The sequence below is a fragment of the Scyliorhinus canicula genome, chromosome 17 (genome assembly GCF_902713615.1).
Source record: "Scyliorhinus canicula chromosome 17, sScyCan1.1, whole genome shotgun sequence".
NCBI lineage: Eukaryota > Metazoa > Chordata > Chondrichthyes > Carcharhiniformes > Scyliorhinidae > Scyliorhinus > Scyliorhinus canicula.
This window is the reverse complement of record NC_052162.1, coordinates 41,730,714-41,756,313: the sequence shown is the minus strand read 5'-3', so window position 1 is coordinate 41,756,313 and position 25,600 is coordinate 41,730,714. Positions and strand designations below refer to the sequence as shown.

The following is a 25,600-nucleotide window of genomic DNA, read 5'->3' as shown; positions in this document are numbered from 1 at the left end:
CCTCCCACTTCCCCCCTGTGTCGCCTCCACTGCCCCCAGATCTTGAGGGTGGCCGCCACCACCGGGCTCGTGGTATACCTCGTGGGAGGGAGCGGCCATGGTGCCGTTACCAGTGCCCCTAAGCTTATGTTGCCGCAGGACGCCCTAATCCATGCGCTTCCAGGCTGCCCCCTCCCCTTCCATCATCCACTTTCGTACCATCGATGTATTTGCCGCCCAGTAATATCCTGAAAGGTTGGGTAACGCCAGCCCTCCACTATCCCTACTCCGCTCCAAAAAGACCCTTCTAACTCTCGGGGTGCCATGTGCCCACACATACCCCATGATACTACTCGTTACCTTCTTGAAAAAGGCCCTGGGGAGGAAGATGGGCAGACACTGGAACAAAAACAAGAACCTCGGGAGGACCGTCATTTTAACTGACTGCACCCTCCCTGCTAGCGACAGCGGCACCATGTCCCACCTCTTAAACTCCTCCTCCATCTGCTCCACCAGTCTGGAAAAGTTCAACTTGTGTAGGGTCCCCCAGTTCTTTGCCACCTGCACCCCCAAATACCTAAAACTTTTAACTGCTCTTTTGAAGGGGAGCCTCCCAATTCCCTCCCCCTGGTCTCCCGGGTGTATTACAAAGACCTCACTTTTCCCCAGATTTAATTTATATCCCGAAAAGTCCCCGAACTCCGCTAGTATCCCCATTACCTCCGGCATTCCCCCCTCCGGGTCTGCCACATACAACAACAAATCATCCGCATAGAGCGAGACCCGATGTTCCTCCCTCCCCTTGTCAGTCCTCTCCACCCCCCTGAACCCCTCAGTGCCATCGCCAACGGCTCAATCGCTAATGCAAAGAGTAAGGGAGATAGGGGACATCCCTGCCTAGTACCTCGATGGAGCCCAAAATATTCTGACCTCCTCCCGTTTGTTACCACACTTGCCATCGGAGCTGAATAGAGCAGTTTTACCCACTTGATAAATCCCTCCCCAAACCCAAACCTTTCCAACGTCTCCCACAAGTATTCCCACTCCACCCTATCAAATGCCTTCTCCGCGTCCAGCGCTACCACTATCTCCGCCTCCCCTTCCACTGCTGGCATCATAATCACATTTAACAATCTCCGGACATTTGTGTTAAGTTGGCGTCCCTTCACGAACCCCGTCTGTCCTTCATGGACTACCCCTGGCACACAGTCCTCTATCCTGGTTGCCAGGACCTTTGCTAACAGCTTGGCATCTACATTTAAGAGGGAGATAGGCCTGTAGGACCCGCACTGGACCGGGTCCTTGTCCCGCTTCAAAATCAAGGAGATCAGGGCCTGCGACATTGTTGGAGGCAGAACCCCCCCCTCGCGCGCCTCATTGAAGGCTCGCACCAGCACTGGACCCACCAAGTCCACAAATTTCCTGTAAAACTCCACCGGGAACCCATCCGGCCCCGGCGCCTTCCCCGCCTGCATCTGGCCTATCCCTTTAATTAGCTCCTGCAGCTCTATCGGCGCCCCCAACCCTTCCACCAGCTCCTCCTGTACCTTTGGGAACCCCAATTTGTCGAGAAAGTTCTTCATTCCCCCTCTCCTCTTCGGCGGTTCAGACCTATACAATTCCCTATAGAAGTCCCTAAAGACCCTATTCACCTCTTGCCCCTTCTGCACTACATCCCCACCCCTCTCTCTCACTCCCCCAATCTCTCTGGCTGCATCTCGCTTACGAAGCTGGTGTGCCAGCATCCTGCTCGCCTTTTCCCCGTACTCATACGCCGCACCCTGCGCCCTTCTCCACTGCATTTCCGCCTTCCTAGTGGTCAGTAGGTCGAACCTGGCCTGCAAGCTACGCCGCTCCCTTAATAGCCCCTCCTCTGGCGCCGCCGCATATTTCCTATCTACTTCTAGGAGCTCCCCCACCAGCCTCTCCCTTTCCTGCCTCTCCTTCCTCTCTCTGTGTGCCCTTATGGAGATCAGCTCTCCTCTAATCACTGCTTTCAAGGCCTCCCAGACCGTCCCCACCTGCACCTCACCTGTGTCATTCGTACCCAGATAGTTCTCAATGCCCGTTCTCACCCTTCTGCACACCTCTTCGTCCGCCAACAGCCCTACATCCAGGCGCCACAACGGGCGTTGGTCCCGCGCCTCCCCCATGTCCACGTCCACCCAATGTGGTGCATGGTCCGATATCGCAATGGCCGAGTACTCCGTGTCCTGCACTCTCGGTATCAGCCCCCTGTTCAATACGAAAAAATCGATCCTAGAGTACACTCTGTGGACGTGGGAGAAAAAAGAATACTCCCTCGCCCTAGGCCTACCAAATCTCCATGGGTCTACCCCTCCCATCTGCTCCATGAACCCCCTTAACACCTCTGCCGCTGCCGGCCTCCTATTCGTCCTGGAACTCGATCTATCCAGCCCAGGGTCTAACACCGTATTAAAGTCCCCTCCCATGATCAGGCCCCCTGCCTCCAGTCCCGGGATGAGGCCCAGCAGGCGCCTCATAAAACCCGCGTCGTCCCAGTTCGGGGCATACACATTTACCAGTACCACACTCTCTCCCTGCAGCCTACCCCTCACCATCACGTACCTGCCCTCCTTGTCTGCCACCACCTCTGCCGCCACAAACGACACTCTCTTTCCCACCAAAATCGCAACCCCCCGGTTCTTGATATCCAAGCCTGAGTGGAACACCTGTCCCACCCACCCCCTTCTCAGGCGGACCTGATCTGCTACCCTCAAATGAGTCTCCTGCAGCATTGCTACATCAGCCTTCAGTCCCTTCAGGTGTGAGAAGACCCTTGATCTTTTGACCGGCCCATTCAGCCCCCTTACGTTCCACGTGATCAATCGGGTCGCAGAGCGACCCGTCCCTACTCCCTGTCGATTAGCCATGTCTTGTCCCTTGCTCGCCCCGGGTCATCCCTTCTTTTCTGACCCGCTTCCCCTAGCGATGCCCCCCCCCCCCCCCCCCCCCCCCCCGGCTCTCCCCTTCTCGTCCCTGGTCTTTCTAGCAGCAACCCGGTGTCCCCCCCCAGTCCCCCCCCCCCTTCCCCCCCCCCCCCCCCCCCCCTGGCTAGGACCCCTCCTAGCCGCGATGTACCCCACATCGTACTCCCGAGAGTCAGCTGGTCTCCGCTGACCCGGCTGCTCCTGCCACATTCCGACTCCTCCCGGTTCACCCCATCTGCGCCCGTGAAAGATCCCCTTAACACCCCCGAGAAAGACCCGCATAATCAACCCGCTCCCCCCCGTCCCGTCTCCCCAACTTAACGATATAAATACAAATACCCAATGGCAACTAAATACATAAATACTTAACTACATACTTAAATACCAAAATAATTAACTAACTATCAACTAACAGTGTGCCCAACCATCACCCTCCATCAAACAGTATAAATAACCGCAGATAACCATAACCCGAAAAGAAAAAAAAAAGAACCAAAAAACCCCCCCAAGCACCCAAAGAAAAAGGGTAAGAGGGGTAAATAACTAAGGGAAATTGGAAACGGGAAAAAACACCCCATAAGAAGCCAACGACCCACAATAGAGATTTCAACAGTACAAATATACAGAAACACCCAACAACTCGAAACCTTCAAAATATTCAGAAAAGTCAACCGTTCGAGAAAAAACACCCCAAACACTCCACGAAACTGTTACCCAGTTCCGACCTGGCCTGAAAAAGAAAAGGGCCACTTGCACAATCAAGAGTCCCCCGGCGGCTACGACCGCCGGTGCTCCCAGGTTTTAGTTCGTGTCCAACTTTTCCTCTTGTACAAAGGTCCAGGCCTCCTCTGGGGACTCGAAATAATGATGTTGGTCCTTGTAGGTGACCCACAAGCGCGCCGGTTGCAACATTCCAAATTTGATCTTTTTCGCGTGTAGCACCGCCTTTGTCCGGTTGTACCGGGCCCGCCGCTTTGCCACCTCCGCACTCCAGTCCTGGTACACCCTTACCGTCGAGTTCTGCCACTTGCTGCTTTTCTCCCTTTTAGCCCACCTCAGGACTTTCTCTCGATCACTTAGCCGCTGGAACCGCACCAGCACCGCCCTCGGGGGCTCGTTTGCCCTAGGCCTCCTGGCCATGACCCGGTATGCCTCTTCCAATTCCAGGGGCGCCGGACCGGCCCCTTCCCCCATCAGGGAGCTCAACATCTCCGCCACATATCCCGGGAGATCCGACCCCTCCAGGCCTTCTTCCAGGCCCAGGATCCTCAAATTTTTCCTCCTCATCCGAGTGTCCAGCTCCTCGAAGCGGCTCTGCCACTTCATGTGGAGTGCCTCGTGCACCTCCACCTTTGCCCCGATGACTGTGGCCTCCTCCTCCCTCGCGGCCATCTCCTGCTGCAGATCTTTAATCGACGCCTCTTGGATCGCCTGGGCTCCCACCAACCTGGTGGCCGTCGCGTTCATGGACTCTAAGAGTTCCACTTTCATCTCCGTGAAAAAACGGAGGAGAGCGGCCTGCTGCTCCTCCGCCCATTTCTTCCACTCCTCCGGTGCACCGCCGGCCGCCATTTTGATTTTCTTCCCCCGCTTTTTTTGGGGAGCTGCTGCCGTTTTTCTTGCCGCTCCACTCCGGGTACCGACCATAAAATCGGTCTAGTTCTCCTCAGGGGACCTTCCCCCACCGGGATTCGTTTTTTCAGCGCCGTTGGGGCCCTCCAATTGGCCCAAAAACACCTTTGTTGCAGGAGCTTCCAAATGTGCGGCTTAGCTAGTCATAGCCGCAACCGGAAGTCGGTAATAGAGTATTGATGACTTGCTTGATATAGCTGTGCACAGACTGAGAGATACATGTGATTTCCCCTGTAACCATCTGGAAGTGAATGTTTATGGTGGCAGATGACACTCGAAGGAGCCCAAGGGAAAAAGAAAGGTAGGATGATAACTAGCAAAGCAGATCAATTAAGGGGAGGGACCTTAAGCAGAAGTTCTTCATCCTAGTAACTATCTACTGTTATCTGTTGGATGTGGGTGTGCAGACATTAGGTTAGGACTGGATGATTCTGCAATGATGTATGTTGTTATTCGCTGGTAATGATCGCATGTGAAAAATGGCAACCATTGCCTGTAGAATGATACTCCAGCAAAGAGGATGGAGGGGAAGGGGAGCGAGGGGTTGGGGGCAGAGGAAGGGCATTTCATGGAAAAAATAAAAATGAACATGCGCAGTATGTCATAACTTAAGTTCAGGGGGCTTGGATTCTGCAATGAGTGGCTAACTTCCTGACCTCCAAAACCCTTTCCATCACCTACAAGGCATATATCTGGAATGTCAGGGAATACTCTCCATTTGCCTGGATGACTGTAGCTCCAACAACACTCAACAAGCCTGACACCATCCAGGACAAAGTAATTCACTTGATCGACACCCCATTCACCACCATAAACATTCACTTCCTCCACATGGACACATAGTAACAGCAGTGTGTGTGAGCTACAAGACACCAAGCAGCGACGTAGCGAGGTTCCTCTGAGGGCACCTCCCAAAGGCACAATGACCACCACTTAGAAGAGCTAGGGCAGCAGGCACGTGAAAATACCACCACCTCCGAGCTCTCCTCCATGTGACACATCATCCTGACTTAGAAATGTATTGACATCCCTTTCATTATTACTGAGTCAAAATATTGTGCTCACTCCCAAAAGGATTGTGGTTCTATCTACACCACAAGGACTGCAGCAAGCGGTTCAAGGACGAGGCTCACTATTTGGGATGAGCAATAAATGCTGCCCTTGTCAACAATGCCCACATCCCATTAATAAACATAAGTAAAAACCTTTGGAGAAAATCTCTGGACATACCTCATGGCCACATTACTTCCATCGATGACTATAGGTCTCAAATTGTCTGAATCATCCACAACTTCATCTTCCAAAGACAGTTCTGGGCTAGTGATCTCCTTTACGCATTGGCCCCTGGACACCAGGGTACCTGTATTACCCATACTGGGTGGCTGTGGTTCAGATTCACTTTTGTTCCCAAGTCTGACCAGCTCAGCTAAAATGTCATTAATAAGAGCATCTGACCCCAGTTTATTGAGCACAGTCTGAATCTGTTCTCCTGAATATCCTAGTTTTAAGGCAAACTCCATTTTGGCCTGGTATTCTTTATCTAAACTAGCAGCCTTGTATCCATCATCAAGTTTGGATTTGCTGTCCTCACTCTGGAAATCCTGCAAGACACTGCATTTGGAAAGAACTGGCCATTCGAGGCAAGGGGAACGGCAGAGCTGCCGGTGTGGTTTGCTCACAATTTCAGTCCCTTTTTTCTTATTAGGCAGCTGCTCGGAATCACTTTCAGAGCTCGTCCAGTCCTCAGAATCTGCACTGCAGTCACCAATTTCTAGATGAAGGCTCCTGGCCTCTTTGGAGGAACTGTTCTCCATATTCAGCTTCTCAAACATTGACCAGGCAGTCATTACGTTAATCTGTCCTCCAGTTATCTCTAAACTCTTCTCTTTTATTTCCAGTACAGCTTGGCTTTCATATTCGATGTTGTCCTTCAGCTCAATTAATTTTTTCCGCAATGTTGATGTTATGCTTTCACACTTCTTATGTTCAGGGGAGCACAGGGATAGTATATAATCCTGGAGAAGAAGAAGGCAGATAGTTTAGAGAAGTCTGTTTAAAAACACTGAAAACCACACTCACAGGAAAGTGCGTCTCATAATTTAGCAATCCACTTGTTTAAATTCAGTGTCCTTCTGTTTTTTTAACATATTTTATTGAGGTATTTGAAAATTTTTATAACAGTAACATAAACAATGACGTCAACATGGTAAAATAAACATTTCCCACCCCCCATCCTAATCTTCCAGCACCTCAACCATACAACAACTACCCCTCCACCCCCCCCCCCCCCCCCCCCCCCCCCCCACCCCCCCCACCCCCCCAATTCGAATACTGCATCTGCTGGCATTTTCATTTTCCCCGAGAAAGTTGACGAACGGCTGCCACCTCCGGGAGAACCCTAACATTGGACCTCTTAATGCAAACTTTATTTTCTCGACACTGAGAAACCCAGCCATGTCACTAACCCAGGTCGCTACACTCGGGGGCTTTAAGTCCCTCCACATTAATAAGATCCGTCTCCCGGCTACTAGGGAGGCAAAGGCCAAGACTTTCGCCTGAACTCCCAGATCTTCCGACACTCCAAAGATTGCTACCTCTGGACTCGGCACCACCCGCGTTTTTAGTACCGTGGACATTGCCCGAGCAAAACCCTGCCAAAACCTTCTAAGCTTCGCGCATGCCCAAAACATATGGAAATGATTTGCTGGGCTTCCCGCGCACCTCGCACGCCTATCCTCTACCCGGAAAAACATGCACATCCTAGCCACTGTCATGTGTGCCCGGTGGACTACGTGAATTTGAATCAGGCTAAGCCTGGCACATGATGAGGAGATATTAACCCTGCTTAGCACATCCGCCCATTGACCCGGCTCTATCTCTCCTCCTAGCTCGTCCTCCCCCTTGCCCTTAAGCTCCTCCACCGGGGTTTCCTCCGCCTCGAAAGCTCCTGGTAAATATCCGATACCTTCCCCTCTCCCACCCAGGTACTGGAAACTACTCTATCCTGTATCCCCTGTGACGGCAGCAGCGGAAAGGCCGGCACCTGTTTTCTCAGGAAGTCTCACACCTGCAAATACCTAAAACCATTCCCTGTTGGCAAGTTAAATTTATCCTCCAAAGCTTTCAAGCTGGGAAAGCTCCCGTTTATAAATAGGTCCCCCATCCTTCTAATTCCTGCCCTCTGCCAACTCCAGAACCCGCCATCTAGCTACCGGGTACAAACCTGTGGTTATTATAAATCGGGGTCCAAATCGATGCTCCCTCCCCTCTCTTATGTCTCCTCCATTGCCCCCAGATTCTCAGAGCCGCCACCACCACCGGACTTGTGGAGTATCGGGCCGGCAAGAACGGAAGAGGTGCCGTTATCAGTGCTCCCAAACTGGTGTCTTTACATGACGCCGCCTCCATCCGCTCCCATGCCGACCCCTCCCCCACTACCCACTTCCTAATCATGGCTATATTAGCCGCCCAGTAGTAATTACAGACGTTCGCCAGCGCCAACCCACCCTGCCCACGACTGCATTCTAGCAACACTTTCTTCACACACGGGGTTTTAGCTGGCCACACAAAGCCCAAAATAATTTTATTCACCCGCTTGAAAAAGGCCTTAGGGATGAAGATGGTGAGACACTGAAAGACAAACAGAAATCTGGGGAGGACCATCATTTTCACGGTCTGTACCCTCTGCGCCAGTGATAGCGGGATCATGACCCATCTCTTAAAGTCCCCTTCCATTTGTTCCACCAACCGGGATAGGTTTAACTTGTGCAGTGCCTCCCATTCCCGGGCCACCTGGAATCCCAGATATCGAAAGCTCTTCCCTACCATTCTATTCTTTTTAAAAATAAATTTAGATTACCCAATTATATTTTCCAATTAAGGGGCAATTTAGCGTGGCCAATCCACCTAACCTGCACATTTTTGGGTTGTGGGGGCGAAACCCACGCAGACACGGGGAGAACGTGCAAACTCCACACGGACAGTGACCCAGAGCCGGGATCGAACCTGGGACCTCAGCGCCGTGAGGTGGTTGTGCTAACCACTAGGCCACCGTGCTGCCCTCTCCCTACCATTCTAAGCGGCAGTTCTCCCAGTCTCTTCTCCTGTCCTCTTGCCTGGATCGCAAACATCTCGCTTTTCCCCATGTTCAATTTATACCTGAAAAATTGCCAAATTCCCCCAAAATTCGCATTACTTCCCCTAACCCCTCCAGGGGGTCCGAAATGTACAAGAGCAGGTCATCTGCATAAAGCGAGACCCGGTGCTCCCCCCACCCCCCCCCCCCCCCCCTCCCTCCCGAACCAGCCCGTTCCAGTTCCGAGAGGTTCTTAACGCCATGGCCAATGGCTCTATGGCCAGAGCAAACAGTAATGGGGAGAGGGGTCACCCTTGCCTCGTCCCTCGGTGTAGTTTAAAATACCCTGACCTCAGCTGGTTGGTCCACACACTCGCTACTGGTGCCTGATAGAACAACTGCGCCCAATCAATAAAGCCCTCACCAAACCCAAACATTCACAGCGCCTCCCATAGGTAATTCCACTCCACCTGATCAAAAGCCTTCTCCGCATCCATCGCTACCACCACCTCCGCTTCCTCTCCTTCTGAGGGCATCATAATAACATTGAGAAGCCTTCGAACATTGGCCTTGAGTTGCCTGCCTTTAACAAATCCCATCTGGTCTTCCCCTATCACCCCCAGGACACAGTCCTCTATCCTTGTGGCCAGTATCTTAGCCAGCAGTTTGGCATCCGCATTCAGTAGAGAAATTGGCCTGTATGACCCGCATTGCTCCGGATACTTCTCCTGTTTCAGGATCAATGAAATCAAGGCCTGCGACATTGTTGGGGGAGGACTCCCTTCTCTCTTGCTTCGTTAAATGTCCTCACCAGCAGTGGGCTCAATATCTCTGAAAACGTCTTATAGAATTCCACTGTGTAGCCGTCAGGCCCCAGGGCCTTGCCCGACTGCATGCCCTCCAGCCCCTTGATTATTTCCTCAATCTCAATTGGGGCTCCCAGCCCCTCCACCAGGTCCTCATCAACCCTTGGGAACCTCAACTGATCCAAAAACTGCCTGATCCCCTCAATCCCAGCCGGGGGTTCCGACTCATATAATTTACTATAGAAGTCCTTAAACACCTCGTTTACTCCCACTGGGCCCAGGACAGTATTACCGTCTCTACTCTTTACTTTACCTATCTCCCTCGCCGCATCTCTTTTCCTGAGCTGGTGTGCCAACATTCTGCCTGCCTTGTCCCCATACTCATAGATCGCGCCCCCCCCCCCCTTGCCTTCCTCAACTGTTCTGCCGCTCCCTCAGTAGCTCCACTTCCGGGGCCTCCAAGTATCTCCTGCCCACCTGGAGTATCTCCTCAACTAACCTGTCCCTCTCAGCCCTTTCCACCTTTTCTCTGTGGGCCCATATCGAGGTTAATTCCCCTCTGACTACTGCCTTCAAAGCTTCCCAGACCGTCGCTTCTGAGACCTCCCCCGTATCATTTGTTTCCAGGTAGTTCTGGATGGACTTATTAACCCGCCCACAGATCACTTTGTCCGCTAGCAACCCTATATCCAGTCTCCACAGCGGGCGTTGCCCTCTCTCCACACTAACCCGTAGATCCACCCAGTGTGGGGCATGATCCGGCACTACAATTGCCGAGTACTCAGTATCCACCACCTTCGGTATTAGCGCCCTACTCAGAACAAAAAAGTCGCTGCTAGAATATAACTTGTGGACATGTGAGAAAAAGAAAACTCCTTCGTCCTCGGCCGTGCAAACCCCCATGGGTCTACTCCCCCCATCTGTTCCATAAAATCCTTCAATTCCTTTGCCGCAGCCGGCCTTCTCCCTGTCCTGGATTTTGACCGGTCCAATTCCGGATCAATGACTGTTATGAAGTCCCTTCCCATGATCAGGTTATGTGACTCTGTCTGGGGTCAAACCCGCCTCATAAATTCCACGTTGTCCCAATTCAGAGCATATATGTTCACAAGTACCACTTGCACCTCCTCCAGGTTCCCACGCACCATTATGTACCTACCCCACTTGTTTGACATGATTTTCCCTGCCTCGAATGCCACTCATTTACTTATCAAAATCGCTACCTCCCTGATCTTTGAGTCCAGTGCTGAGTGGAACACTTGGTTGACCCACCCCTTCCTCAATCTCGTCTGGTCTGTAACCTTTAGGTCTGTCTCTTGTAGCATTGCCACGTCTGCCTTCAGCCCCCTCAAATGCGAGAACACGCAAGCCCTCTTGACCAGCCCATTCAGTCCTCTAACGTTCCATGTGATCAGCCTGGACAGGGGGCTTTCAACCCCCCCCCCCCCCCCCCCCCCCTCCCCCTCCCGGACTAGCCATCATCCTTTTTAGGTCAGCCTCGAACTCGCGCCCTTTTGCTTCCTCGAGTCCACTCGGGCTGTTGCCGTTCCCAACCTCCCATTTGTCCCCCAGTATCAGTTCCTCCCCTGTCAGCAAAGCACCTTCCCCCCCACCGCCCCACCCCCCTAGCAACAACAGTAGAAACCTAAACCCCCAAGAACACCTGCTCACCCCCTACTGCACTTCCGAGAGTCAGCTGACCCATGCTGACTTGATAGCGCCCGCCCCTAGCACCAAGCAGTCTGTCTCCCTATTGTTCTCTCCCTTCTCCCCACATGAATAAACATTTTAAAAGCATCACATTCCCCAGTAAACAAACATCAGGAAAAAAACTGTGAAGAAACAGTCACTTTAGAAAAATAATCACCCAAAAAGTAGGACCAAATTCAAAGCCCATCCCCCCCCTAACCAGCTCCCTGCAAGACAAGCAACCTTTAACCAATCACAAAGCCCATTATTTCACATAGCGCTACTTAAATTTATACAATCCAACACAACAAATCGCTGGCACAGTACTTCTCCAAGGCTTCAGTGTCTTTTAATTCGCCTCCAGCATCATTTCTTTAATAAAGTCCATACTTTGGCGTTTCAACGTGGAAGTCCTGTTCCTCATGTGACCTACAGACGGGCTGGGCACAGCATCCCAAACTTCACCCCCTTCTGAAAGAGGGTCGTTTTGGCCCGATTGAACCCAGCTCGCCTCTTGGCCAAATCCCCTCCCAGGTCCTGATAGATGCACACTCACAGTTCTCCCAGTTGCTGGTCCGTTCTTTCTTGGCCCATCTCAAAACGTGTTCCTTGTCCATGAAACGGTGAAAACGTACCACCATGTCCTCGGCGGCTCGTTCGCTCGGGGCTTCCTCGCGAGGGCTCTGTGCGCTCTGTCCAATTCCAGGGGCCGAGGGAACACCCCAGCCCCCATCAACTTCTCCAACATGTCCGTCACATAAGCCCTTGCATCCGATCCCTCACTGCCTTCAGGGAGGCCAACAATTCTGAGATTCTGCCTCCTGGATCTATTCTCCAGGTCCTCCAGCTTCTCCTGCATTCTTTTCTGGCAGTCGTTCATCATCTCCACCTTGGTCTCCAGAACCGTTATGTATTCCTCGTACTCGGACATCTTTTTCTCCACCTCCTGGATCGCACGATTCTGAACCACTGGATCAATCGAAGCCTTAATCGGGTCCAGCGTGTCCTTCTTCAGCTTGGCGAAGCAATCCTCGAAAAACTTCACCAGCTGATCCGTCAACCACTGTGTCGTCTCCCCATGGCCCTGATGCCCCACCATACTTTCCCGCGTTACCAGCTCTACTTACGTCTCCCTTATAGGACTTTGTCTTCTCACACAGCCACTTCTGGTCCAATTCTCCATACACCGGAGGGGGAATTTCTCCTTACTGTTTCACCAATTTATCCCATTAAATTCGGAAAAAACGGGGGGAAAGATCCAAAGGTCCGTTACAGGTGGGAGCTATCAAATGTGCGACCTACTCCTCCATGGCCGCCACCAGAAGTCTTCTCTGACATTGTTATCTAAAGGAAGCAAAGTCACCATAGTCCCAGACAACCAGAGGGGGAGATCTGACTAGTGGTGATTTAACCTGAGGATCACCACACCTCAAGCAAGGGGCAAGGTTGTGAAGGCAGAGCCTCATGAATACGGTACAGGAATTGAACCTATGCTGTTGGCCTTGCTCTGCATCATGAACCAGCTGTTCAGCCAACTGAGCTAAACCGGCCCACTGTTATCTACAATAAAAGCAAAATCCTGCAGATGCTGGAAATCTGAAATAGAAAGTGCTCAGCAGGTCTGGCAATATCTGTGGAGAGAGAAACAGAGCTAATGGTTCAAGTTCATTATGATTCTTTTTGGTACCCGAGTCAATTGGGCGTTGAAATTTTAATACTCTTTCTCTTCTTACAGATGCTGCAAAGCCTGCTGAGATTTTTCCAGCACGTTCTGTATTTATTACTATAATCCACAACTCTATTCCCCTTTGAGGGGACAAGTGCCACCTGACTTCCTTTCTTACTCCTAACTTCTTAAAATGTTAACTTAGCCTCACATCTGCATCAAAAGGCTGAGTTATAGCCCTTGTTCTCAATGTAAGCTGAAACTTCAGTGCAGTATTGATGGGGTGCTGTACAATTAAAGGTTATCTGTCAGTTGAGCCACTAAAGCTCTGTCTTCATGTCCATGGCAGTTCAAGGAAGAGCATGGAGGTTGCCTGGCCAGCAGCTATCCCTCAACTATTGTCAACAAAAAACATAGGGCGTGATTCTCCGCACCCGGGAGAAATTGTGAGGCTGGCGTCAAAAACGGGCGGGTTTGACGCCAGCCTCCGCCCCCCCCCCCCGACCGGGAACCGATTCTGGTCCCCGGTTGGGGCTAGCATTTCGTTAAGCCCGCCAGCCAGAGTTAGCGACGGCTGACGCGTCAGATGACGTCAGCCGCGCATGCGCGGATTGGACGACTCCAACCACGCATATGCGTGAAACCCGCGCATGCGCGGGCCGGTATGCCCCTCAGCCGCCCCGCAAATGGATACAGCGGGGCGGCGGAAGGATAAAGAGTGCGCAGGGTAAGTACCCGCTGCCCGCGATCGGTGCCCACCGATCGCGGGCCCATGGCACCCTTGGTACGGCCGTGCCAATCGGTGCCATGGTTCCCCAGATCGGGACTTTACGGCCGTTTTTACAAACGGTCAGACCAGGTGTGTTTGACGTTCATAAAAACGGTCGTAAAGGCCTTGGAAATCGGCCCATCGGCCAGCTGAGAATCGCTGCTCGCCGTAAAAAAACGGTGGGCAGCGATTCGTGTCGGGAGGCGGGCGTGGGGGGAGGGGGGGGGGGGAGAGTAGCGGGAGGGCGTCGGACCAGCGTGGCCGTAAAAATTTACGCCGCCCGCTATTCTCCGCCCCTTCGTGAGTGCGGAGAATTCTGCCCATACTATTTGCCTGTATAACAACAGTGACTATACTGTGAACATAACTCACTGCTTGTGACTTCCTGAGGACATAAAATGCACTATAAATTCAAGTCATTTTTCTAATTCTCATCTTGTATTCCCAAGTACATGAACTCATCGTCAGACAAATATTGTCACTTTCCTTCATATTCGCGAAAACGTTGTCTTTAAAAGACATACACTAAGTGTACCTATTATAGGGATGACATCTAATGATTTCACACTGAAATCATAGGTTGAGTCACCCAATCAGGTGCATCAAAAAGAATTTTCATCCAGAAACTAACAGTGCATAGCTCAGGGTTTCCCCTAAGTCAAAGGGCCGGATTTCAACTCTGTTCAAAAGGGTGGGTTTTGACTGAATTAAAATTTTGGCAAAAGGGACTAACAATAGTACAAAAACAGACAATTCCACTTCAGCTTTGCCATATCATACAGATTTAAAAGGACTAATCAACATGCGTTATCAATTACATTCGTTCAGATGAAAATGAAAATGGCTTATTGTCACGAGTAGGCTTCAATGAAGTTACTGTGAAAAGCCCCTAGTCGCCACATTCTGGCGCCTGTCCGGGGAGGCTGATACGGGAATCGAACAGTGCTGCTGGCCTGCTTGGTCTGCTTTAAAAGCCAGCGATTTAGCCCAGTGAGCTAAATCAGCCCCTATTCATCCACTAAAGCAATTGATCAAGCTTGAGATCAGGTGTAATGCCTGTTCTTGGCAGCTTGGATCTAGAATGTCTCTTTTGTGGACCATGAATAGGATTCAATTTGAATTTGAATTGGTTTTTGGAGCAAACAAGGAGATGGATTAAGGGCTTGCCCTGTCCACTCTGCGCATGGCTTTGCAAATCCAAGGAAGGATTGATGCATTTTACTGTAATGATTGGATAGGCAAAGAGTTTTCAAGGACTCCCTGTTAGAAACCAATCCTTTTCGTTTGCACACACTTCTCCAATATTTATCTTCTTCTTTTACTCCCCACTGGCTGGAATTTTATGCCACAGAAGCAGTGGAGAGGGGTGCAAATTTGGCTGGGTTGGCATAGGGCCTTTATTAGTGGAAGGTGAGATGTTGGTTAGCCTGCCTGTCGTTGGATCAATGGAGGCCCTAAATGGACTTATTCCACAGCTACTGATATTTTATCAGTTGTAAGGATGCCCACCCCTGTGTCAAAGCTCCAGGTATATCATAGAATTCCTAGAGAGTGTAGAAGGAGGCCATTTGGCCCATCAAGTCTGCATCGGCCCCTGGAAAGAGCACTCTACTTAAGCTCACGCCTCTACACTATCCCCATAACCCAGTAGCCCTACCTAACCTTTTGGACACAAAGGGGCAATTTAACATGGCCAATGCACCTAACTGTCACATGTTTGGAGTGTGGGAGGAAACCAGAGCACCCGAAGGAAAGCCACGTAGACACGGGAGAAAGTGCAAACTCCACACAGATAGTCATCTGGGGCCTGAATTCAACCTTAGTCCCTGGAGCTGTGAGGCAGCAGTGCTAACTACTGTGCCACCGTGCTGCCCCTTTTCCTGATGGCCTGATTGCAGGCTTGGAAAGGGGTGGAGGTTGGATGTGCATTTAGGTGGGGGTTAGGTAGGTGTAGGGGGTGTCCTCCCAAGATGGATCCTGGGTAGCTGGGCTCTGGGCAGGGTAGTACCCTGGCACCCCTGATGCCTGGTGGGACCCTGGCACTGCCAGCCTGGTACCCTGGCAGTGCCATCTGGATTCCACCAACCTACCTGGGTGCCATCAGGGGCACTGCCAGGCTGGCAGTGCTAGGGGGGTCTCGAGATTGGGGGCCATTTAAAAATGGCTCCTCAGTGCAGCAAATGAGACTAAGTTCCTCGCTGAGGTCCCAAAATAAAACAAAGACCCGTTAGATAGTGGGGCTTGCACCGGGAAACACCCGGCTAAATGTGCCCACCATGGGTCTGTTTCATTGCCATTAGATCGGCCCATTGTTTAATTTACCTTAGTTCAGTGCCTGAATATCATCAAACCTGCAATTTATTTTTTTGTTTTACAACAGAATGAATAATAACTTATAAATCAAAGTACACAAAATATATAAGAAATGTTTGAATGATTCTTCTATGAGAAACACCAAGTAAACTTTGAATCAACTAGAACATATTGATATATGCAACTTTGAAATTTTCATTCAACTTTATGACTTTTTACAACATGCGGCAAGTTATCAATATAATAAATAAAACCAAAAGCAAATATAATTCAATTCACTAGTTCCCAAAGTTCACCACTGAAAACCAGCTTCCAGGAAATCAAGCTCAGTCCTCAGGATGAAGCACTGAAGCTGTCTCACACATAATAAAACACTTTACACAAATGCACATCTCAGGAAGCACAAACATTTCCTCTTCTGTTTCTCTTTTCCCTCTCTCCTCCAGTTTGTATTCCTGTCTCTCTCTCCCTCTCTCCTCCAGTTTTTTTGCTGTCTCTCTCTCTCTCTCTCTCATAAGAACTAGGAGTAGGATTAGGCCATCTGGCCCCTCGAGCCTGGTCCGCCATTCAATGAGATCAAGGCTGATCTTTTGTGGACTCAGCTCCACTTTCCACTTCTCCTCCAGTTTGTATTGCTGTCCGTCTCTCTCTCTCTCTCCTCCAGTTTGTATTGCTGTCTGTCTGTCTCTCTCTCTCTCGTCAGTTTGTACTGCTGTCTCTCTTTCTCTCTCTCCTCTAGTTTATATTGCTGTCTCTCTCTCTCCCTCTGTCCTCCAATTTGTATTGCTGTCTCTCTCTCTTTCTCCTCCAGTTTCTATTGCTGTCTCTCTCTCTCTCCTCCAGTTTGTATTTATGTCTCTCTCTCTCTCCCTCTCTCCTTCAATTTGTATTGCTCTCTCAGGCTCAAAGTTTCCAGCAACTTTCATTGGCCCAAGTGTTGCCATTATCGCGACCAAAGAAGTGGTGTGCTTTCTAAATAGTGGGGACAACATGGTTTTGTTACAAGCCATGACAGCCAGGATACTGTGCGTATCTGAACCGTGCATACTATGTCTTGTTAGTCCAAGTGCCCAAGAAAAGTACTTGGAGGGGGCAGCACGGTGGCACAGTGGTTAGCATTGCTGCCAATGGCGCTGAGGACCCGGGTTCGAATCCTGGCCCTGGGTCACTGTCAGTGTGGAGTTTGCACGTTCTCCACGTGCCTGCGTGGGTTTCACCCCCACAACCCAAAGATGTGCAGGTTAGGTGGATTGGCCATGCTAAATTGCCCCTTAATTGGAAAAGAATAATTGGGTGCGCTAAATTTATTAAAAAAAAGAAAAGTACTTAGTTGACAAATGACTTAGTCCAATAGACTCTGCTCAAAAGTAGCAGGTTTGGGAACCCTAACCTTAAAGACAATCATTGATTAAAGTAAACAAACTGATTTCCATATGTCGATCAATTCCTAGGGTGGATTTTATGCACTGATCTGTTCCTTAAGTTAAAGAGGAAGCAATGGTTGGGGAGGGAGATCACTATGTCAGATCACAAGACAAGAGAAATCAGGAAGAGAGATTTTGTTTCAGTGCTCTATTGAGAAAGCTTTCACATATCATTCCTAAATTCTAAGCAGTAGCGCAAAAGGGACTTGTAATGAATTGGCAGCTCGTTATACACAGCATAAGTTTTTATTTTCTATCGACTTGAAAAATATTGCCAAAATCTTTCATTTCAAACCCAGTAAAAGTGAAATTGGGAAATATGTTTGAACTTGACATCTGTGAACTTCAGGGGAAATGCAATTCTGACCTTTAAACATTTTGCAAATCAAGATTACAAAATTAATTCAGTAACCGGTAAAAAAAATCCCTCAGAATCATACAGCACAGGAGGCCATTTGGCCATCATACCTGTACCTTTGTTTTTGAAAAGCTGTCAAATTAGTCCTACTTCCCTGCTCTTTCTCTGCACTCCTGCAATCGTATTCTCTTACATGCAAATACTCACATCTTATATATACGAGATATCAGAGAGAAATATGAAGGTTGATCAGTATCAGAAAGCTATTCCAGAAAGCTATTCCTTGCTTGTAACTAAGTAAATCGAAAATGAGTGCAGGTTAACCACAGTTAAATTCCACCATTATTTGGAGCTGTTTTAATCTCACCTAATTCCTAAAACTGCATTCTGCATAATCAAAAGACCAACACCATACCCATAGCAGCACAGAGAGAAACACAAAGGTTTGAGCATGTATCCTTACTGACTAGTTAGAAGGTATTATCGACTGTAACTGAGGATTAAAATATGTAGGGCTGAATTCTCTGCCATCGGGATTCTCCGTTTTGCCGGCAGCCCGGGGGTTTCCCGATGGCGTGGGGGCTGCCCTACAATGGGAAACCCCATTGACGAGCCGGCGAAACAGATAATCCCAACGGTGTACCCCACCAGAAAATTGCTGCTGCGGGGTGGAGAATCCTGCCCGTGGTTCTTTCTTGAAACATTCTTATGCTTTTTAAAAATAATTTTTATTGCCATAAGTAGGTTAACACTGCAATGAAATTACTGTGAAACGCCCCTAGTCGCCACATCCTGTTGCCTGTTCGAGTACACAGAGGGAGAATTCAGAATGTCCAAATTATCTAACAGCACGTCTTTTGGTACTTGTGGGAGGAAACCGGAGCACTCGGAGGAAACCCATGCAGATACGGGGAGAACGTGCAGACTCCGCACAGACAGTGACCCAAGCCGGATCTCAAACCTGGCACCCTGGCGCTGTAACTATGCTACTGTGCTGTAGCTTTAATTGCACAGGTCCACTGGCTGAAGGTTTCCAACATTCTATCTTTATTATAATGAATTAATGATCACATTATAGAATGTTGGTTTTCTAATAATCTAAACATAAAATGGAAAGAAAATAGGGAGAAAAATAAACCCTTATTAAATGACAATTTATCTTTCTCTCTTGCTCTCTCCTGAAGAAAACATACATCCAAAACATCTGCCTTTCTTTACTCTTTACAGATGCTGACTGCTCCGCTGTAAATTTTAAACATTTCTTTTAAACAGAAAGGACTCTCATTAAACTGAAAAACATAAGCTAGATAGGAAAGCGACATAGGAAAGTACAAAAGAAAATCAACAATTCTTTCAAAGGCAACATTAAACCACATCAGTGGTTTTCAAACTTTTTATCCCGGGACCCATTTTTACCAAACAGCTGACCTTCGGGAGCTATGGTGGCCGACCTTCGCAACTCACCATTTTCACTTACCTTAATGTGACAGGGGAGTCTGCTTAGTCCTACAATCTCACTTGCTTTGTCATTCAATGTTACATTTCTGCTAAGAGCTTAAGCTGATTAAGTCCTCACTGCATCCTTTGTGAAAATCAAGAGAATTGTCCTCGAACTCCCCACGAATAGTCTTCAAATGCCTTTGAAGTTTTGGGAGTTTTAAAGTACTTTCATTTGCCAGTACCACCCTGCATATAACGCGCAAGAGTTTTGGATCCTGATTTGCACTGGTGCAAGAAATTATCCTTATACTGCTTTGTTCTGATTTCAGTTTCTTCTTAGTAGGCTCTTCACCAGAGGCCCTGCAACTCGGTATACAGCTCACACTAGCCCTGTGCGAGGCTAGGTAGACCGAAGCCTTGTAAACATAGTTTTTTAAAAATAAATTTAGAGTACCCAATTCATTTTTTCCAAGGGGCAATTTAACGTGGCCAATCCACCTAGCCTGCACATCTTTGGGTTGTGGGGGTGAAACCCACGCAGACACAGGGAGAATGTGCAAACTCCACACGGACAGTAACCCAGGGCCGGGATTCGAACCCGGATCCTCAGTGCCGCAGTCCCAGTGCTAACCACTGCGCCACGTGCCGCCCCTTATAAACGTAGTTAACCGATAAATGGCTATTGGCAGTCTGGGCTCCATTTGCACTCCAACAGGGAAAAATTAAATATGGTGGAGAGGGTCAGACAGTCACATGGGCTTGGAGGATGTAACAGGGAACTGTGTCTCCTGCAGATCCTGATGTGGAACTGCACTATCAGATTCAGAGTGGATACATCTAGCCGCTGGCCCACGCCAGCCTCTGCAGGATGGCCCGCTCGGCCTCCCTGTGGGCAGAGGCCCGCGGGTTGCCCGGGGTGCGTGCACTCGGCACAGGGAGGGGTTGGCTCAGGGAGCTCAGGACAAGGGGTGGGCAGAGCCCTGGTGTTGTAGGAAAGATCTAGAGAGGAGCAGGAGGGGAGCAGCTCCTCGTGGCCATTGAAAATGTGCTGTCAATCCCGCGCTTGAGATAGGGCCGCTTCTTGGTTCAAAGCTGGGTGTCCTTGTCCACATCAGAATGCAGTTCCTGACAGGCGACACAATAGTTTTTCTGTTCCTTCTCTTGAAAAAGGACTGTTCCACATCCCTGATAACACGGTCTGCCAGCATCCTCTTACCTTTCAGCAGGTAATCCCCCATCAGTTTGATGATCTTATTCTGGCGTTCATGGTGGGTCTCGATCACCTCCGCGATTGGGAATGCTGCGACTGATTGCTCCGTGACCCTCCCGACACCCGTGTGCAATCCAACCACGGGTCGCAACCCGTAGTTCAAAAACCCCTGGTCTCCAGGGCCATGAAATAAATATCTGAGTCGACTAACACTTCAAAGCTTGTGCTGGGCAATCTCAATGACACTTGATACCAGAGATATTCATTATACTGATAAGAATAAGACATTTGTAGCATTAGAGCAGCAGAGAATATAGGCTAAAGTGTGTTATCTTCAGAGCTGCCCACATGTAGCTGATAGCTTTTAAACTGGTTGCCGCATGTATTGGATTTACTGATAACCACAGATCAAGTGAAGAGGGAATCAAACACAAAGGCACACCATACATGATGCAAATCTGAACTATTTTATAACTATCAGGTAAATCAACAGACATTTATTTGTAGTTTAAAAAACAAACTTCAGTCAGGTGGTTCAGTGATGGTTCAATATCCAGGTACTGGAAGAATCTGTGTTAAACATACATATACTACACAGAGGATATGGAACGTCTGTATTCTTAAAATGTTTCTTTTCTTCTCAACTTCTGCAGAAAGATCTGATGATAGTCAAGGTATTATAAGCATGCTATTATTTGTTTTAATTCCCCAGGTTACAGGTGTGCAAGTTGGCCATGATCCCCACTCCAGGATTGCCAATGCATGGCCCTTACTGGAAAGAATGTGACCACAGGATTAGACTCAACTACAATGCCTCCGATTGAATTCTGGCCTGACACTAACTCCATTTCAATGAAGTATTGTGAGGGCAACTGATACGTTAGTCTCTTCAGAATGTGAGGGAATTAAAGAGAAGAAAATTAAGACAAAATTAAAACAAAATGGGACTCTTAACTTTATATTGATAAGAAAATAGGCACACAATCAAAAGACCACGGGCTGGATTCTCCGTTTCAGCGCCTACGTGCCGGCTCGAACGGAGAATTCGCGGGAGGTTTGCGATGAAACAATGGGCGCCAACCGTTCACCTATTCCAGGACAGGTGAGGGGCTAGCACGACACGGGTGAAACTCCCGGCTCCCACGCTGTAAATGGCCGGATAATGGCTGGGTCCTGGGCTGCGCAGGCGCACGGCTGATGACCTACAGCAATTGCGCCGTACAACATAAAGCCGGCCGTGCGTGGACCCGACCAGCCATCCACAAATCCACAGGCCACCCCTAAGCCAGCCCCCACCAGCCCTCGCAGAAGCCCCCACGACCAGCGGCCAAGTGTGGCGGCGCTGGACACTGTCCGCAGCCAACACGCCTGGTTGCCTACTGCGGAGACAACACGTGTCCTGCGCGGCCGGGAACTTGGCCCATCGGGGGAGCAGCATCTCGGGGGTGCCGGCCGATGAACACGCCAACACCGTTGCAACGGCGCGCGTCGCGATTACGCCATTTCCTTGGGGATGGAGCGTGGCTCACTGGCGTCAAACTGGCCCCGGCCCCCATTTGGGTGTCGCCGATTGTCTGCCCGACCACCGATTACAATATTGCCGTTGGGCAACGAAGAATCCCGCCCCACAACACCAGAAGCACTGTAATATTTATTTTGCCATCGATCAAAGGACTTAAACAGCAGTGTACAAATGTATCAGTTGACTTGACTCCAATCAGTTATTTTGGAGAATAAGCTCAAATGTTCCATATAGCTTTTCAGCACACAATAATTTTTAATGTCAATATTGGTATCAATACACTTCAGGAAAAATTCCAAAAGGTCAATATGCTTCTATTTCAATATCCAAATTTACTCCCCCTGTCACTATAATCAAGTAAATCACCCCTTTGTTCAAAGTACACACTTCAGACACAACCTAATCTCAGCAGAATATCTAATGTTGGACCACTCGACATTTTTCACAGGTCAAGTGGACATAGCTGAAAAACTCCACAGATCCACCATTGCATTTGACTGAAATTCTAGTGACAAATGATGCTGGCAGTGATGCAAAAATAGTGTTTACATTTTTGTGATCCAGTGACTGCAATATACGAGTTAGTTAGCAATAAGCAGTTTGGTATAGAAAAATGTAACACACTTTTCAGCTCGCTTTTCAGTCCCAGCACTGCCACTGGGCATGTTGTGATGCGACTGCAGGAGGCCCAGGATAAGAAGCAACCACAAAGGTCCCAGAAGCCATACAAGTGGGATGGGCTCGTCGTGACCAGTCAGGCAGGCCTGGGTGAGGTTGGGATATGAGGGTCAGTGTGGAGGGCCTCGGCGGAGTGCTGTCACCGGCAGGGGGGGGGACACCTTGCTGCTGACAGAACCCTCAATGAGCCACAGGGCCCATGGTGTGGTAGAGGTGGTGGTGGGGTGGGAGGTGGGTTGTTGGTTGCATTTAATTCTGCCTCTAAATACGTGGATTCCCAACATCAGATAATTTATGAGAAATAATACTCGAATTTATCTTTGAAGTTAGTTTTTCCCCAGGTATCAGGAGGTTACGAAATAAGTGATCTTGTTAAGACAGTGCTGAGGTATAATCTTTTCTATCCCCTGCTACTGATATGCATATATTGGTTGCATTTACCTGGCTCAGTTGAGACAGGATTAGAAGCAGGAACCGTGAAAAATAGTGGGGAGCTAAGTCAGGTCAGAGGACGGTAGTGGGCGTCGGGGGCATTGGAGCAAGAGGCTCCATGCCACAGAGATAGGGGGCGGGATTCTCTGCGTACCGGCGAGGCAGACAACTCCGGCGCGAATGAGTGGCGTGAACCACTCTGGTGTCGGGCTGCCCCGAAGGTGCGGAGAAGGCCGACGCCGGAGTGGTTTGTGCCGCGCCGGCCAGCGCGGAAGGGGCTTGATGCCACGCCAAATGGCGCCGAAGGGTCTCCGCCAGCCGGCGTGAGTTGGCGCATGCACAGGAGTGCCAGCATGTGCTGGCGTCATCCCAGCGCATGCGCAGGGCGGGTTCATCTCTGCGCCAGCCATCGTGGACTGTTACAGCGGCTGGCGTGGATGAATAGAGTGCCCCCATGGCACAGGCCCGCCCGTGGATCGGTGGGCCCCGATCGCGGGCCAGGCCACTATGTGGGCACCTCCCGGGGCCAGATCCCCCTGCGCTTTCCCAAGGACCCCAGAGGCCGCCTGCGGAGCCAGGTCCCACCGGTAAGTACCTGTTGTAATTTACACCGACGGGACCGGCAGAAAACGGGCGGCCACTCGGCCCACCACGGGCCGAAGAATCGCCGGGGGGGGGGGGGGGGGGGGGGGGGGCTGCCGACGGCCTCGACAGTGCGACGCAATTCCCGCCCCCGCCAAATCTCCAGCGCCCGAGAATTCAGCAGCTGGCAGGATTCACGCTGCCCCCCCCGGCGATTCTCCGACCCGGTGGGGGGTCGGAGAATCCCACCCAGGGTCTTTCCTGGGCTGGAAAGGCTGCATGTGCAACCCAAACAGTTCACTGGGAGTGGTTTTCTCTCTGCTCTGAGACAACCTCCTTAGTTAGGCCACACTTGGAGCATAGTGTTCAATTCTGGTAGCCACACTACCAGAAGGATGTGGAGGCTTTAGAGAGGGTGCAGAAGAGATTTACCAGGATGTTGCCTGGTAAGGAGTGCATTAGCTATGAGGAGAGGTTGAATAAATTTGGTTTGTTCTCAATGAAACGAAAGAGGTTGAGGGGCGACCTGATAGAGGTCTACAAAATTATGAGGGGCATAGACAGAGTGGATAGTCAGAGACTTTTCCCCAGGTTAGACAGGTCAATTACTAGGAGGCATAGGTTTACGGTGAGAGGGGCAAGGTTTAGAGGAGATGTACGAGGTAAGTTTTTTTTTTACACAGAGGGTAGTGGGTGTCTGGAACTCGCTGCAGGAGGAGGTGGTGGAAGCAGGGTCGATAGTGACATTTAAGGGGCATCTTGACAAATACATGAATAGGATGGGAATAGAGGGATACGGACCGCGTAAGTGTAGAAGATTTTAGTTTAGACAGGCAGCGTGGGCGGCTCAGGCTTGGAGGGCCGAAGGGCCTGTTCCTGTGCTGTGCTTTTCTTTGTTCTTTTGTTCTGATGAGGCTACCAATTTCGGTATTCACAATTTAAAATTTTTCCAGACCGATCCAAGGGTAACTCCATGATGAGGTATCCTCGCAGTCCCCAAACTACCTCAGCAGTTTCCACTTCTCCCAGTGGGGTTGCTGAAGCTGCGGAGCTCTGACTGAGCCTGCAGCATCGAGAGCCTACATGCCGCCCTTAATAGGATAGTCAAAACCAAGGGCAGCCAATTAGGAGGTTGCCTCAGGGAAGACTGTGCCGAGAGGTGCACTGCTGGCAATGCCAGTCCGAGACTCGCATTTCAATCTTGATGTCAGGGTGCTGAAACCTGCAGTAGAATTCAGCTCAAAAGTCTCTGGATTGTGAAGTAGCTTGATTAATCTGGACACTGAATTTATTTATCCCTTCCCTGACAGCAATAACTCCGTTATTCAACATCATTTACATCTGATCGTTTCAAAGTTTAGCTTTCAGCATTTTAATACTTGAACTTTCCAGGAGCATCCAGAGAAGTATTGTTACTTGCCTCATTTAATAAATCAATAATTGCAAGAATGATCGGCGAAACGCTATCTTAAACACAGTTTTCCTTCTGCAGCCAGTCACAATTCAAACAAGCAGTTGAAGAGTAAAGGAAAATATCAGCAGTTTTGCAATGGCACGATCTGGAGTGCAACAGCTGTTCTGTTAATGCTAGTGGCAAGTTACAAATTTGAGCTGACTAACTACAACTATCAACTATTACACAGTGCTCTTTAGTACACTCTGTTTCCATAAACAATACTATTAAGATATCAGTAAACAGTATACTGGAGCTTGTGCAATCATAGAATTTAAAGTCCGCCTGCACCATACTATCTGTACTTGAAAAAAAATCAAAATTATAGCTTTCTCCTAATATTACTTTGCTCAATATTTATTTGACTGCTTTATTTTACTGGATTTCACAACTCCATTTTTATTGTAAAATTCAATGATTGCAAAAAGGATTCTGTCAAGTTCACTATGAGACAGCATAAAATGGTCAAGCATGAAGTTGACAGATACATTTGGTCTGAAGACTGTTATCATGAGGAAGCTGTATCCTTTACAGAAATATTGGACTGGATATTATTCATACTGCGCCCCCCCCCCCCCCCCCCCCCCCAACCCCCACAACCACCACCCCGCCACCCAACCG

General features: G+C 49.6%; 1 protein-coding gene across 2 annotated transcripts in view; it reads right to left on the bottom strand.

Annotated features, from left to right (window-relative positions):
• Positions 1-25,600, bottom strand: part of zc3h12b (zinc finger CCCH-type containing 12B) — a 120,821-nt gene that overhangs the window by 10,419 nt on the left and 84,802 nt on the right. For both annotated transcript variants that reach the window (XM_038775618.1, XM_038775619.1), the window contains exon 2: positions 5,793-6,577. In XM_038775618.1, the coding sequence (XP_038631546.1) occupies positions 5,793-6,577 (785 nt within the window). The remainder of the gene's footprint in view (positions 1-5,792; positions 6,578-25,600) is intronic.